The sequence below is a fragment of the Lissotriton helveticus genome, chromosome 9 (assembly GCF_964261635.1).
Source record: "Lissotriton helveticus chromosome 9, aLisHel1.1, whole genome shotgun sequence".
In the NCBI taxonomy this organism is placed as follows: domain Eukaryota; kingdom Metazoa; phylum Chordata; class Amphibia; order Caudata; family Salamandridae; genus Lissotriton; species Lissotriton helveticus.
The window spans coordinates 943,648,920-943,663,546 of NC_136070.1; the positions used below are offsets into that span (position 1 = coordinate 943,648,920).

Consider the following 14,627-nt stretch of genomic DNA (forward strand, 5'->3'; position numbering starts at 1 on the left):
CCCTTAGTTTAAAAGTAAATAATCAGAAATCATTCATTTTAACATGTGGTCCTAAAAATACCAAAACTAAACCTTTCTTTATTGGTGAGACACTAATTACTAAGGTTTTACATTTTAATTATTTCGGTATCATGTTTGAAGCAAATTTGTCATGGAGCAGCATGACTAGCCAGAGAATACAGTAAATGAGAGTAGTGTGTAAATCTATTTTTAGATTCTCAAAAAAACTGGGGCCCAAGCCAATTAGAGATGGTCCAGCTATATAAATCCAAATGTCTGGGAATGGAAACATATGGAGTGGACGTATGGGGTCATGAAATACTAGCAAGAATGCAGGCCTTTGAAAACCAGTTCCTCTGTCGGTTACTGGCCATCATGAAATCGAGCCCAAGTTTCATGTCCTTCAATGAATTGGGTGTGGGCTATTTGGAAGACAAAGTTAAAATAGCCCTCCTTTTTAATCTGGGTTAAAATCCGGTGTACACCACAAACAGGCTTGTCGAGAGATATTTTGAGCGACTGTCTGAATTTTGGACAATAAATGCTCTATTCCTTGGCTGGCATATGTCAAGAAAAGCTCTAATGATATGGGCCTGATTAACTTCTTTGATTTTCCAGATAGCATTGGGCCCCAAACTAAGGCCACAGTTAAGGAAACATGTATTATGATAAATGAAGAGATTAGAATCACAAGGTCAAGTCATTTAACCTCAATTCTTAAAAATTTGCCTATTTCTACAACTCCTGGGTTAGAGTCGTATTTAACCTGGGTGGAAAAACCAGAACATAGTTTTTATCTCACGGGGTTCAGGTTACATTCAATTCATTATAACATGTGAAACATATATATTTTTTAAATGTAATCTATTCCTCAATATTTAAATAGTGAAGGGCATGTAGATAAATAGTTAGGATAATAAATACATATTGTGATAGATTAATAAAACTGGGACAAATAAGCATCAAATCAAATAGCTTATATGAAAACAATGCAGTGACCTATTAATATTTTAAGCATAGATAGATAGATATTTTTTCCTTTTTTAATTATAAGTAAATTATACATATCTTACGCAGTCCTAAAGAATATCTATATATTTTAAAACCATTGGTATTGTAAATATTGTTACAAAGAAATACACATATCTAGATACATACATATAATCAAAGTACAAATGCTTACAAACACAGGGATATCCTGTGCAATTTGTTTGAGTATGGTGGCTATGTAGGAAAGCAGCAACTCTTAAGTAGTCTTCTGAAGATAAGATAGTTATCTGTGGATCTTATGTTTGGGGGTAATGAATTCCATAGTTTGGCTGCTTGGACAGAGATAGATGTACCACTGATGGTTTTCTTCTTGTGTGGCGATATGCCAATCTTAAGCGGAGGTTGCTTTGTTGAAAGAATTTGGTGATTTTATTCCTGATGAAAAGCGGTCCTGTTCCATGTATTGCTTTGTGGGTGATACAAAGCATCTTGAAGGTGGATCTTCTGGCAACCGGTAACCAATGTAGGGCCCTCAAGGCAGGGGCGATGTGGGCTTGTGGCTTTACATGCAGGAGTAGTCTGGCAGCAGAGTTCTGAATGTGTTGTAGTCTTTTCATAGTTGATAAAGATGAAACGTGGTAGAGGTCATTGGTGTAGTCAAGTTTAGACAGTACAAGAGAAACAGTATCCTTCACCTTTGTGTGGAAATCCCAGGTGGGGGAAGATTTGTCCCAGAGTTTTCATGGTGATGAAGTTTGCTAATTTGTCCACTAGGGCACTCATTGATAACTTGGAGTCCATGGTAATTTCAAGGTTTCTTACTTCCTTAGATTATTTAGGAGGTGGTTCCAAATAGTCAGACCAGGCTCAGAGTGGGTCATAATTTGTCCAATCGACACAGGTGAGTATTTCCGTTTTTGGAAGCATTTGATTTGAGATGGCTTCATGTCATCCACTGATCAACGGCTCTGAGGCAACAGAAGATTTGTGAGTTATCAAAGTCTTTGGGGCTTTCCAGTTTAAGGAGTTTGTTCAATAGTCTTTATTCGGTCATAACAGTGACCATAAAAGCACAGAATTAGAAATATTTTGTACATCATATAATTTTATAAATTCAGAGGTTATTAAAAAGGCTTCACACATCAAATTAAATAGATTTAAAACATCATTAAATATAATGTATGTATACATTTAGCCAATTGTGGAAAATTAGTATGTTAGCACCCCTGGTGACTAGGACTCATTTACAACTACTGGCAATCTCATCAGGGCTAAAATAAGTATCCTTATGAAGGATACCAGCTCCTCAGTTTATTGCAGACAAAATATAGTTGAGGACAGAAAAACAAATTGTAGGAGTATTTAAACATTTTAAAAAGATCATTCCCTCCTGGTGCGATGAAAAGTGTGTGTGCTTTAAAAGTGGTCATAAGAGTCTTGTCAAACTTCTATATAAGGTGCAAAAAAAGTAGAAAATGCTCTGTCGTTTGTGGTAAGAAGTGTGTGCATGGGCAGCCCGGAAGAGATTCAAACTAAGAGCCAGAGTTAGGGAAAGCAACCATATAATGGTTATGGATATAATTACTTTCTCCAATATTGTATTTTTTGTAGATTCACATGCTTGAATCTTCCCTATCATGGTTGGAGTCCCACGGTAGCAGTAATAAAAGCAGTGCTAAATTATTTGCATTAAGCTCCATTGAAAAACAGTAGCAGTTAGTTGTCAATTTACTTTGATTTAATAAACCCAAACTTCAGCCAATCAGATCAGAGACCCTGAAGCACTCGATCCTGCAGAACTACCATACCTCAGATTTCTTACAGCACGTCGTGTTAGGGAGTCTCCCTGAGCTCTGTTCAGTCACAGTGTATCTCTGTTAACCCTTTGACCTGCAGTTTCAAGTTCATCTCTCCACTTTCTATCATACCAGAGTCTAAAAAAGGGCTTTTATGCCTTGCAAGACTTAAGAAAATCCAGGCTATATTCTGAGGACCCACATTAAGAATGCCTGTAATGTCTTTATCCTGATAATAAGCCCAAAGAATACATGTACTGCCATACTTTTTCTGCCAAAAACTCCACGATCGATAGGGTACATTACTTCTGTGGCTACAGAAGTAGGCCATCTCTGACTCTGATTCAGAGTGTGAGGAGAAGTCTCATACCTCCTCTAGAAAGAGGGAAAGTCGTCATCTCAGAGACTCTGAAAAATCAAGGTCTCACAGCATAGAGACTAGTGAGGAGAAAAGATCAAGAAAGGAGCCAGCTGGTCCTTCTTCCTCTTATCAAAGGTCTGAGGACATCCTGCATGTTCCCAGTAAGGGAAAAACTATGCCCCTGACTCAGGACTTTTCAAAAGTGTCTCCACTGCCCCCAGCTCACCTCCTAGGTTTCCAGGAATCTGAGGATGAAGGTATTTTTGGCCGTGCAAACAGCCCTTCACAATTAAGGGTGAAATGTTAGGAGTTTGACGACGAGGAACCAGAAGCTGATCAGTCCGTCTACCTTGAAGGCGATTATTCTTTCTCCGATAGGGAGCATACCTCTGTTCAACAATTTGATACATTTCAAGAGCTTTATCCTTATGAGGAGCAAGAGGATGAGCAACAGCATGTTCAGGAACCTTTCATCCTTGTTCCAATTTCACTAGTCAGACTTGCACATGATGCTCAATGACTATTACAAACTGTTCCCTGAGGACAACTCTGCCCAGCAGCCTCCGCCAAGGTAGGAAGTACCTCCGCAGGCCACGCCTTGACCTCAGGAAGACAGGCCTATACTACCAGCTTTAGTAATTCCAGATACTTTTCAGGATAGGAGCTTCAGACAGCCTAATGCCCATGATGACTGGGATGATTATGTTTCACCGATGCCAGCATCTTCTACCCCACCACTGGCAAATTCGCTGCCTGTGGATATCAGCAGTTTCCATTACCTGTTGGACAGAGTGTCTAAGCGATTCGACCTTCCTATGCCAGCTAAGCAAAGTGTTTCCTCTACGATTTTAAGCCGGAACACCATGCACCACTCATGCTATCCTGATCATGGATTTTATATGGCAAAAAGGACTAAAATTAATGAAGACTCCAGCGCCTGTAGCGTCCGAAACTAGATAAAAAGTACAAGGCTCCAGAGGGTTCCCCTACATGTCTCTTTGGCCATCCTTGGCCAGATTTGGTCATCATGAAAGCTGCTCAGAGAAAAGCAAATAATCCTTCTACGCCATGCACAGCCCCTCTCGATGCGGAAGGCCGCCGGCTTGATAATATCAACAAAAGGTTCTTCGCAAGGCTTGCTACTTCAATCAGAGCCTCCAATGCCTTGGATATTCTGGGAAGAAATGACTGGCAGATGTGGTCTGATAACTCTCTTCAGCAGGAGGAAGGTCTCAGGATACCAACAGGAGACAATGATGCAACACAGGCTCCTTCACCGCAGTCCTACTTCAATTAGGCCACAAGTTGTCCAAATTCTTCAATCAATGGAAGCTCATATCTTCTGACAAATGGATGTTAGATGTATTCCAGCAATCTCACACCCTGGAATTTGTTCGAAAACCTAAAACCTAAAAAAAATTCTGCGATGGAAGACTTCCCATCGTCCTCTTCAAATTCTCAAAAAGGAAATCCGATTGCTTCTCTCCTAAAAGCAATAGAGGTGGTGCCGCACTCTCAACACAGCCGAGGTTTCTATTCCCACTTCTTTTGATCAAAAAGAAGTAAGGAAAGTGGAAGCAAGTGATTGATCTAAAATTAATGAACAAGTTAATTAATCAAAAAACACCCTTTCAGGATGTTACTCTGCAACTAATGGACACGGGGACAATCTCTCTTCCCTGGATCTACTGGGCACACATTTTCATGTTCCAGTACATCCGAAGCACCAAAGGTTTCTCAGTTTTTGAGGTGGCAGGGTGCCATTATCAGTTCACTTTCCACAAAAAGGGGCGAGGGTCTACTATATACAACTCAACCACCCCGAACCCCCAAAGAAGATACGTAAGCACACAAGGAGGGGTGGAGAGAACGAAAAACACATATAACAAAAACAGATGGAGAAACTCATCTGTTTTTGAAAACTGCCATCACTCACACACCGAAGTGTGTGACATGCTTCATCATCGGGTCTGCTTACAAAACGCCCTGGTGTAGCCACACACAGGGCGGAGCATAGGGGAGTGGTTAAAAATAATAAATAAAAAGGCCACAGGACACAACACAAAACACACGTAACATGTAAAGTGATATATCGGTGCATATCACCCTGTGATTTAAACTGGTTAAACGACAAAAGTGCAGTTAAGGAAAAAGTGATTTAAAACTGGTTTGAGGATACCAAACAAACCTTTAATACTAGGTTCCACAACTAGGATTAAGAGAAAGTAGGATGGGTCGTGTTTTTGAAAAGAAATTTAGGATTCTCAAAACACCCCTCCTGGTACTGCTTGTGCCAACATGTTTCGACCGACTTACTGTGCCTCGAGAGGTCACCCCGGTCTTCTTCAGGACGAATGTCGTTCCCAGTAGCACTTAGGGCTCAACCATACTTCGGTCAAAATCCCACGATAAGGCCGGTCTTAATAGATCCTGGCTCCTTCGTCACATGTGGAGAATGTTCCCAATGCAATAGGAAACATAAACAAGTTTATATAGTATACAAACTCGAAATGATGTCCGGCAGGAAAGCCTCCCTGGAACTGTTCCGTAGGACCGGCCTCTCTTCAATGCCTGCTTCTGGAACACCGCTGTTTTTGTTATATGTGTTTTTCGTTCTCTCCACCCCTCCTTGTGTGCTTGCCATTATCAGTTCACGGTGCTACCCTTCGGGCTAAAGTCAGCCCCCAGAGTATTTACCAAGTGCATGGTGCCAGTGGCAGCTTTTCTCCGACGGTCCAGTCACCAGGTATTACCCTACCTGGGCGATTGTTTAATCAAAGGTCCCTCCTTCCAGTAGGCAAAGAAGTCCACAGAGGCCTGTCTACAACTGTTCCAATCTCTAGGCCTCAAAGTCAACAGGGAAAAATCATCTCCCGTCCCTTCTAGATCACTGGTGTTCCTAGGAGCAATCCTGGATACGGAGATCTCAAAGGCCTTTCCCACAGAAGAAAGGGTTTCCCACTTGCAGGCAATCACGCTATCACTCTTCGCAAAAAGGTGCGTTTCTGTAAGGATATACAAATCCATGCTAGGAATGATGTAATCCTGCATCCCGTTAATTCCCAATTGCAATTCGTGAACATCATTTCTATAACCTCAAAGATGAAGATGGCAATGTCCTGGTGGATGGTCAAAGAAAATATCTCTCAGAGCCTATTCTTCCTGCCTGCTGTGCCCCAGGTTGTGATTGCAATGGATGCCTTCATGGAATGATGGGAAACACATCTCCAGGAGCTAAAGGTCCACGGGAAGCGGTCCAGTCAATAAGCATTATGTCACATAAATCCCCTAGAATTGAAGACTGTTTTTCTTTGCCTTCAAGCCTTCCTTCCAAGGTTGCTAGGATTGTCGATTCTAATCAGGACAGACAAAACCACCACTAAGTTCTGGAACGACTAGAACTCAGATTCTCTCAGCCCAAGCTCAACAAATATGGGAGTGGCTGATAGCCAACAAAATCTTATTGAAGATGGAGCACGTCCCAGGTGTGCAAAAAGAATGGGACGATTCCTTCAGCAGAGAAAACAAGCAATGTCATGAGTGGGGGGAACTCAATCAAAGGCAACTAAAGAAGGGTTTTCAGTCGAGGGGGCATCCTACCCTAGATCTCTTTGCTACATACCCTAACAAACAAATGCAAGTATTTCGCCAGAAGGTTTCACCAACCAGGGTCTTGGGGAAACACCTTCCACTTTTCTTGGGCCAGAATGTTTGCTTGCACTCCCCAGAGCCAGCCCCCCATTTCTGCTCATTCCAAAGATCCTACAGAAAATAAAAAGAGAGCCCTGCAGACCTATTCTAATTGCCCCGTCATGGGCAAGGCAATACATGTACACCGAGCTTCATCGCCTATCAGTGTACTCACCCATTCAGTTCCAGCTGACAGAGGATCTCATCCCAATGAACAAGGGCCAAGTAGTTCACCCACAAATTTGCGCTCTCAACTTGTCGACCTGTCTCCTCACCATGCTGAGTTTGGAGTGAGAACAATTTCTGATGAATGCACATCTATCCTTCAAAAAGCCCGAGCTTCTTCGACGCTCAAATGCTATTCAGAAAACTGGAAAAGATTCTGCTCATGGTGCGCTTCTCAGGCTTGCTATCCTTTCTCGTCGACACCAAAACAGATTCTGCCTTTACATCCGGCCAAAAAACAGGCCTTTAGCATGCATCCATCATGGTACACCTAGGGTCAATTTCTAGATAAAGACTACATTGGGGGCAATGGTCATTGCGGTCCAACAGGCTCGTGAAAGAGTTTATGAAAGGTCTATTCAGAGCTTACCCTCCTATCAAGCCTCCTCCAGTTCTCTGGCAGCTGAACCCTGTCTTGTCGCAACTCATGAGCCTATTCATAAGTGAGACTTAACATTTCTTTCATGGAAGATGGCATTTCTGTTGGCCATTACATCTGCTAGGTGTATTAGTGAGATTCAAGCTTTCACGATAAAACAACTTCACATACAGTTTTTGGATGACAGAGTACTTTTACACACTAATACTTCATTCACCCCTAAGGTACCTTCAACATTTCACTTCAACGACCAGTCATTCTGCCTTATTTTTTCTCCAGTCCATCTTTACTTGCAGAGAAAGCTTTCATTTGCTGGACATTAAGCGTTGTTTAAAGTTCTACTTGCAAAGAACAAAAACTTTCTGAAAATCAAATCAATTGCTTATTCTTTCTCTGCTCCAAGAAAGGGTCAAACCTCATCACAGGCTAGTATTGGTTGCTGGGTCCCCTCAACTATACTCTACTGTCATGAGAAGCTGGGCGTCCGCTGGCTGCAAAGGTGAAGGCTCACTCAAGTTGTTGTTTCATGGTGGGCTGGTTCGCCTTGCCCACCGCCATTATTCATTGGGTACTTCCAACTAGTCTGATTTAAGCATTTGAATCTATAAAAGCTACTTACCAGTACAATGTGGTTCCCCTGTATTGATATATTTTATGGATTCACATGCGACCCTCCCTCCTCCCCGTTAAGGCTCACCAATTGTATACCTCAGTTACTTTATTTACACTCGTACTCGAAATCTGAGGTATGGTGGTTATGTAGGGGATGACTGATTTAGTGTCTTTGCTCTAATTTGCTGAAGTTTGGGTGTATTAAATCAATGTGAATTGGCTACTAACTGCTATCTTTTTTTCAATGGAGTTTAATGCTTTAGCACTGCTTTTATTACTGTTACCGTGGGACGCCCATCATAGCGACAGACGATTCAAGCATGTGAATCTATAAAAGATATCCGTACTGGAGAACCACAGTGAACAAATAAGTAACTTGTTTCTTTCTCCTAATGTAGAAGAATAAAAAAAAACAAATATATACCCTTGGGCTCTCTTCAATATGCTACTCTGTAGCATCGTATACCTCTCTCAATATATCCTCATCCTCCTCTCTCTGACTCATCCCAAACCTCATTCTTCTACTGTGATTTCCAAACCTCACTTTTCCCCTCTCTATCCTCTTTGGCTGACCCGAAACCTCATTTTACTACTATGATCTCCTAAGCAACTCTTTCTAAATCCTTCCCTCATGTAACCTAAACTTCATTTTACTACTAAGATTTCCTTAATCTCCTTCTAGAGACTCTTTCCTCCTCCATCTCTGCTTTTACTAATCTTAAGCCTCATCTTACTACTATGATCTCCTAAATAACGCTTTCTAGATTCTTCCCTATTCCATCCATCCATCCATCCATTATCCTATTCAATCCAACTAACAGACTCAGGTCCACCGCTAAAATGAATACATATTTCCCTACACCAACCCACCACTAATCCTCTTTGAGTTCCGAAGTAGCGTGTCACTCGCCAAAAAGTGCTTTGACGCCTCGTCAGTGGTCTTACTACTATGATCTCCCAAATAACACCTTCTAGACTCTTCCCTCTTCTATCCCTCCATTATCCTATTAAATCAAACCAACAGATGCTCAAATTAACACATATTTCCCTATACTAGCTCACAACCAATCCTTTTTGGAGCGTGCTTCTCGCCGAAAAGCGCTTCAATGCCTCGGGGGCAGTAAGCACTATATAATTGCAATTACAAAATGAGGCAGTAAGTATGCATTTTAACACACTTGTTTGGAAGCCTTTTTATAAGTATTTTCCTGACCTTCCTGCTGTACATGGATTCCCAGGAAGTTGTGATGGAGGGAAAGCCAAAAGTAAAATTCTGAAAGGATGAGTATACCTTTCTCATTGCAGCCTGGTGAAATTCTAGCCTCATTGAAGCATGATGAGGTGATGTTTTGTGGAATAAATGTATTTAAAGTACCTGAGAATGCTGTTTTACTCTGTATCTGTGACACCAACTAAGGGGCCGATTTCGATTTTGGCCGGAAGGGCTCTGAACGACGGTCGGAGCCCTTCCGCCCGCATCAAAATGTGCCGGCCAGATTCCTTTCCGACCGGTCCATTCGGATGGGCTCTGTCAGAAAGGAATCCGTCTCGGATTTCCGGATGGTGTCCGACGGGCTCGGAGAGCCCGTCTGCTGTCCGGAAATCCTTCAGTACTTCCCAGGCCGCCTCTACACAACGGAGGGAGTACGATGGCACTTTTTCCCTGCCTTTTTCGTGCCGGTGTTTCCGGCACGAAAAGGCAGTCAGAACTGTCTTTGGGGGCCGCCAGTAGGCCCCCATGGGTGTGAGGCTGCCGAATGGGGCCCCTCTGTTGATCCCTGCACCCGGTGGCAGGCACCTTGGGGTGCCGGGTGCAGGGATGAACTGCACTCCTGCTTTTCACAATGCAGGCATGCATTCCGCTCAGAATGCATGCCCCCATTGTGAAGTATACGGGTGCGACCGAACAGGGTTCTGTCACATCGTACTTGCAGGGCCGTAACTGACGACAGCAGGTCAGCCGGTTACGGCTCCTGACCGATGTCGGACAGACCAAAGTCTGTCCGACATCGGAATCGGCCACTAAGTAGTGGGAACTGGTTGATTTAAGTTAACTGAATATAATTTTGAAAGGAATTTGTTTCGCCCCTGCACTGTTTCGGACACTTATGCCTGAAGTGTTGTTTTTCCACCACTTCTTGCAGTTTGGTGAACGAGCTGACTTTCACTGCCAGAAAGATGATGTCAGAGGAGGCTCAAAGCAGTGGCCTAGTGAGGTATGTAAAACTGTTTATATTTTGACATATTCTCCGTAGCTAAATAATTCTGTTACTTCCCAAGCTGTACTAGTAATCTTAAATTGTGGTTCAGGTATTATTTCATTACATTGTGTTTCTGTTCCTACCTGCTACAGTAATATGCAGATCAGGGATTGATTAATGTGCATGATGGATGAATTATTCCCTGCTATGTTTTAAAAATCTCTTATAAAGCCTACTGGGAACAAGTGTTAAATGAGATCTCGGAGGTGGGTGAGGTAGAGGTCCAGCGATACCCTGGGTGTTGCCTGCTAAATATCTGGAGGCCTACGGACCTTAGCCTGGGACTACAGACTTGGGCAACGCTTGGGATGGCGACGGCTAAGCAGAATATAGCCAGGAACTGGGGATCCGGGGTGGTGCCCACACGGCTGCAATGGGAAAATGACATGGATACCGCTATGGTGGCCGAAAGAGCGGTTTATACACACAGGGGATGTCCCAAAAAATGGTCCAGAATATGGGGGAAATGGAATGAATCCCGGGGCAATGTTTGTGAACCTCCGCGAGCGTCATCAACCGCTGAAGACAGCCCATGAGTATAGAGGGGGTCTCAAGATTAGTTTATAACAAAACTCTACTGTGCTGGTGAGGGGAGGAGCGGTGTGATTGATGTCATCTACTAGGCAACTTGAAATATACTAAGGTAACTGGTCATGTACGCAGTGAAACGTGTAATGTACTGATTAATTACAAATGGAGACGATTGATGTTTATTGATGTATGTGAATTCCTGACAACGAAATAACAATAAAATGTGTTTTAAAAAAAATCTCTTATAGTGAGAAGTGGGTACCATCCACTGATGTCAGTAAATTGTGGTTAGATATTTAAGTAGGTGTGGATCAGACATGTTCACAATGAACATAGTCTGTTTGACATCTACTATAAAGCTAACTTATGGATACGTATATATATAGATATAGATATTTGCAAAGTCTATATCCCATATGATTTGGTATTGTGCATGTCTTCTTTTTAAAAAAAAATTTATTTCGATACTTTTTATTAAAAAAAATTCAGTTTTAACCAAAGCCTAAACCACAATTCGATCCCCCGCCCCACGATAGCTGGTGGCATGTCATAAATAAATGTATATAATTCATTCTTAAGAAGCATCCTCTGTAAACACATTACATTGCTTACAGTTCATAAAACCTTCTCAAATACAGTACTAGAAAATGCAGCAAATATCGAAGCACGCCTAGCTACCCCCCTACCCTAAAGTGTCCCATGCCATTTTAGCAATCTTCTAGTGGTCAGGCCTAACCTCCCCCTCATTCTGCCAGTGTTCGACCCACTCCGTCAAGGGAGCTTACATTCTCAGGCCTTTCTGCCATGTATGGTCACCCTTTCTTGCGTACTCCGCTTTCTCCAGATTGTAAACCGCCAGAAACCAGGCCGACCATTGCTGAAACCCCAGAGCGTTAGGGTCTAACAATGCTGAAGCGATACACAACCTCAGGACAGCCATAGCTATGTAAATCAGATCTTGCCCTTCTTCACCTGCATCTTCCCTTAATACTCCTAATAAAATCAAGGCAGGAGACAGACATTTCCACGTTCAACTCCTCACAAAAAAATGTAGACATTTTGTGTTTCAGATTTGCAAGCTCACTACACGATGCAAAGATATGGACAATGCCTGCTCTATATAATGCGCATCGGGCCAACATGTTCCTTTCCCCTCCCCCCACTTAGCGATCCTATATGGAGTATAGTAAAAAACACATCTTCTAGTACTGCGCTTGCAACTGTGCAGGTTTAAAAATGGCTTGAGTGGAGTCAAAAGATTGAAAGAACATTGTATCCGTTATCCCAACTTTCTCTTGCAACTTCTGGGAATATTTATCCAGATAATCTTTCATTGCGGAGGTGAGAAGATTATAGATTACACTAATCGGACATTCACCAATAATCAATAATCTTATCGACTACCGTACATTTAGAAAACCCAGTTGGACCGCCTGTTTTTCTTAATAAAAAGTCTCTCACTTGGAGGTATTTAAAAAAAAAAACCTCCAGCCAATACAAAATTTATTTTTAAGGTTGTCAAATGATGTTGTACTCATGGGGGAGAGAAGAAATCCCACCCTACACATCCCTATATTGACCTAACTACTTATAAGTTGATCCCTTTCAATCCCTGGTAGATTTGATTTACTTGCCAACGGTGTGCCAAGCAGCACTCCAGACATTAAAAGCCTCATAAAGGGTCTTAAAACTTACTTTTATGCAATAGCTGTCATTTAGCTGTCGCCATAAGCAATCCCATGCATCTTTCCCCATTACTAATTCACACGGCGAGGGTACATGGTCTACTGTCCCTTCCTTAGGGTATTTTTTTTAACAAGACTACACTGTATAGCAGAGAGATAGCCCAGCAGTATAGTTTCACATTGGACAAAGCCCAGCCTACTCTCTCTTTTGCTAACATAAGGAATTTACTTGCCCTTCTAGGTCTAGTGTTAGGCCCATATAAACCGTGAGAAAAGGTCTTTCATTTTCTTAAGCCACTGGGCAGAAAATTCCAGCGGAATGGGCTGAAAAAAATAGAGAATCTTGGGGAAGAAAAGCATCTTTACAACATTACCTCTACCCACTATAGATAGATAAAGGGTGTTTGATCTACATAGATCTTGTTTGAATTTATTTAAGAAGTGTTCTGAATTGTCTTTAACTATTTTATCTACTTCTGCTGAAATGCTAACTCCCAGATATACTGCCTTATCCATGACCCCCTCGTCATATAGTTTTATTTTCTCACTGATTAACAAAAATAAGACCGAGGTAGCCAAAGAGCCTCCCAAATTGTATTGCCTCGTCTTCCACTTCCTTGAGTGCATTTAAGGGATCAGCAGTCACCAGGGCAATATCTTCAGCATATGCCAACACCTTTGTTTCCCACCCTTGTATTTGAATCAGTAATATTGCAACATTATTTTCAGGCCTACGTACAAAGTGGTCAATGTAAATTGCAATTAGGAGCTTTGAACACGGACAGCCTGGATGTGTCTCCCATGAGATTGAGAATGGATTTACCAGTACCCCATTCACAGATACCCTGGCCACCGGATGGCAATATAGCATTTTGATTGCTTGAATAAATACCTTACTGACACCCACCCTTAACAGGGTCACCCACAGTAATTGCCATGAGACTCTGTCAAGTAAATAGCATCAAAACGTGAGATAACTTTCCGTACATGGTCAGTTGTTCCTCTTCCTGGGATAAACCCATGTTGTCGGACTGATATTATCTTGTGTAGTATTAGCGCTAAACGAGAGGCCAAGATCTTAGCATATATTTTGGAGTCACCATTGATCAGAGTGATCGGGCAATAAGACCCCAGTTCCACTGTCGGCTTATTTTTTTAGGGGAAATACCACAATTTTGGCAGAGGACCAGGAGCTTGGAGGTCTGCCTCCCATAAAGATATGATCAAACAACCTGGTCATACAATCCTTAAGTTGTTGAGCAAATGTCCTATAAAACTCCATGGGGATACCGTCCATACCAGTAGATTTACTACTTGGAAGGCTGTTCGTCCCCAGAAGAATCTCTACCCACTGTGAGGAACCCTATAGCTGTTCCTGCTCTTCAACTTAAAAGTTGTCACAAGGAATTGCATCTAAATATTCATTAAATGCACCAGGACCCCCCTCGGTACTATACAGGTAAAGAGAATTGATAGTATTATTGGAATGACGCCCTCATTTTAACCGGGTCAGTTATCAATCCCATGGCAAGATCCTGAATTTCACTTGGTAAATGTTGCATACTCCGTTGTCTAGTTTGAATTGCCAAGTAATGCCTAATCTGTTCACTGCATTCATAAGATTTTTCTTTCCAGACCTTAAGCTTATCAGTGAATTTCTTAGCCAAGATTTCCAAAATAGAAGATTTGGGCACCACCACTGTTGCTTGTACTTCCCCCAAATCACCTCCTTGTTGTGAGGCTGTGACCAACTCCTCTTCCGCCTGAGCCAAAGCAACTTGAAGATCCTGTAATAACTGCCGCCCTTGCCAATTAAGATTCAAAGACAACCTTAAAGTTTCCCCAAGGATACCTGCCTTCAAGGTGTCCCACACTATATCTATTGATGATGCATTTCCCAAATTATCCTGCAGGAGATAGAAATCCAATTTATCATATGATTACGGTAGTCTTCATTGACCAGAATAGCCCATTCCAAGCTTAATGGCATCACCTTAGGCTTAAAACCTTCCCCCTTGATTTCTACAACTAATGGGTTATGATCTGAAGATATACAAGAGGCTTTTTCTATGGCACAGTCATGGATTAAAGAATGAG

General features: G+C 42.1%; 1 protein-coding gene across 3 annotated transcripts in view; it reads left to right on the forward strand.

The window, feature by feature from the left end:
* Positions 1–14,627, forward strand: part of LOC144782052 (delta(3,5)-Delta(2,4)-dienoyl-CoA isomerase, mitochondrial-like) — a 221,724-nt gene that overhangs the window by 158,678 nt on the left and 48,419 nt on the right. For all 3 annotated transcript variants that reach the window (XM_078661188.1, XM_078661187.1, XM_078661189.1), the window contains one exon: positions 10,198–10,269. In XM_078661188.1, coding sequence (XP_078517314.1) covers positions 10,198–10,269 — 72 coding nt within the window. The remainder of the gene's footprint in view (positions 1–10,197; positions 10,270–14,627) is intronic.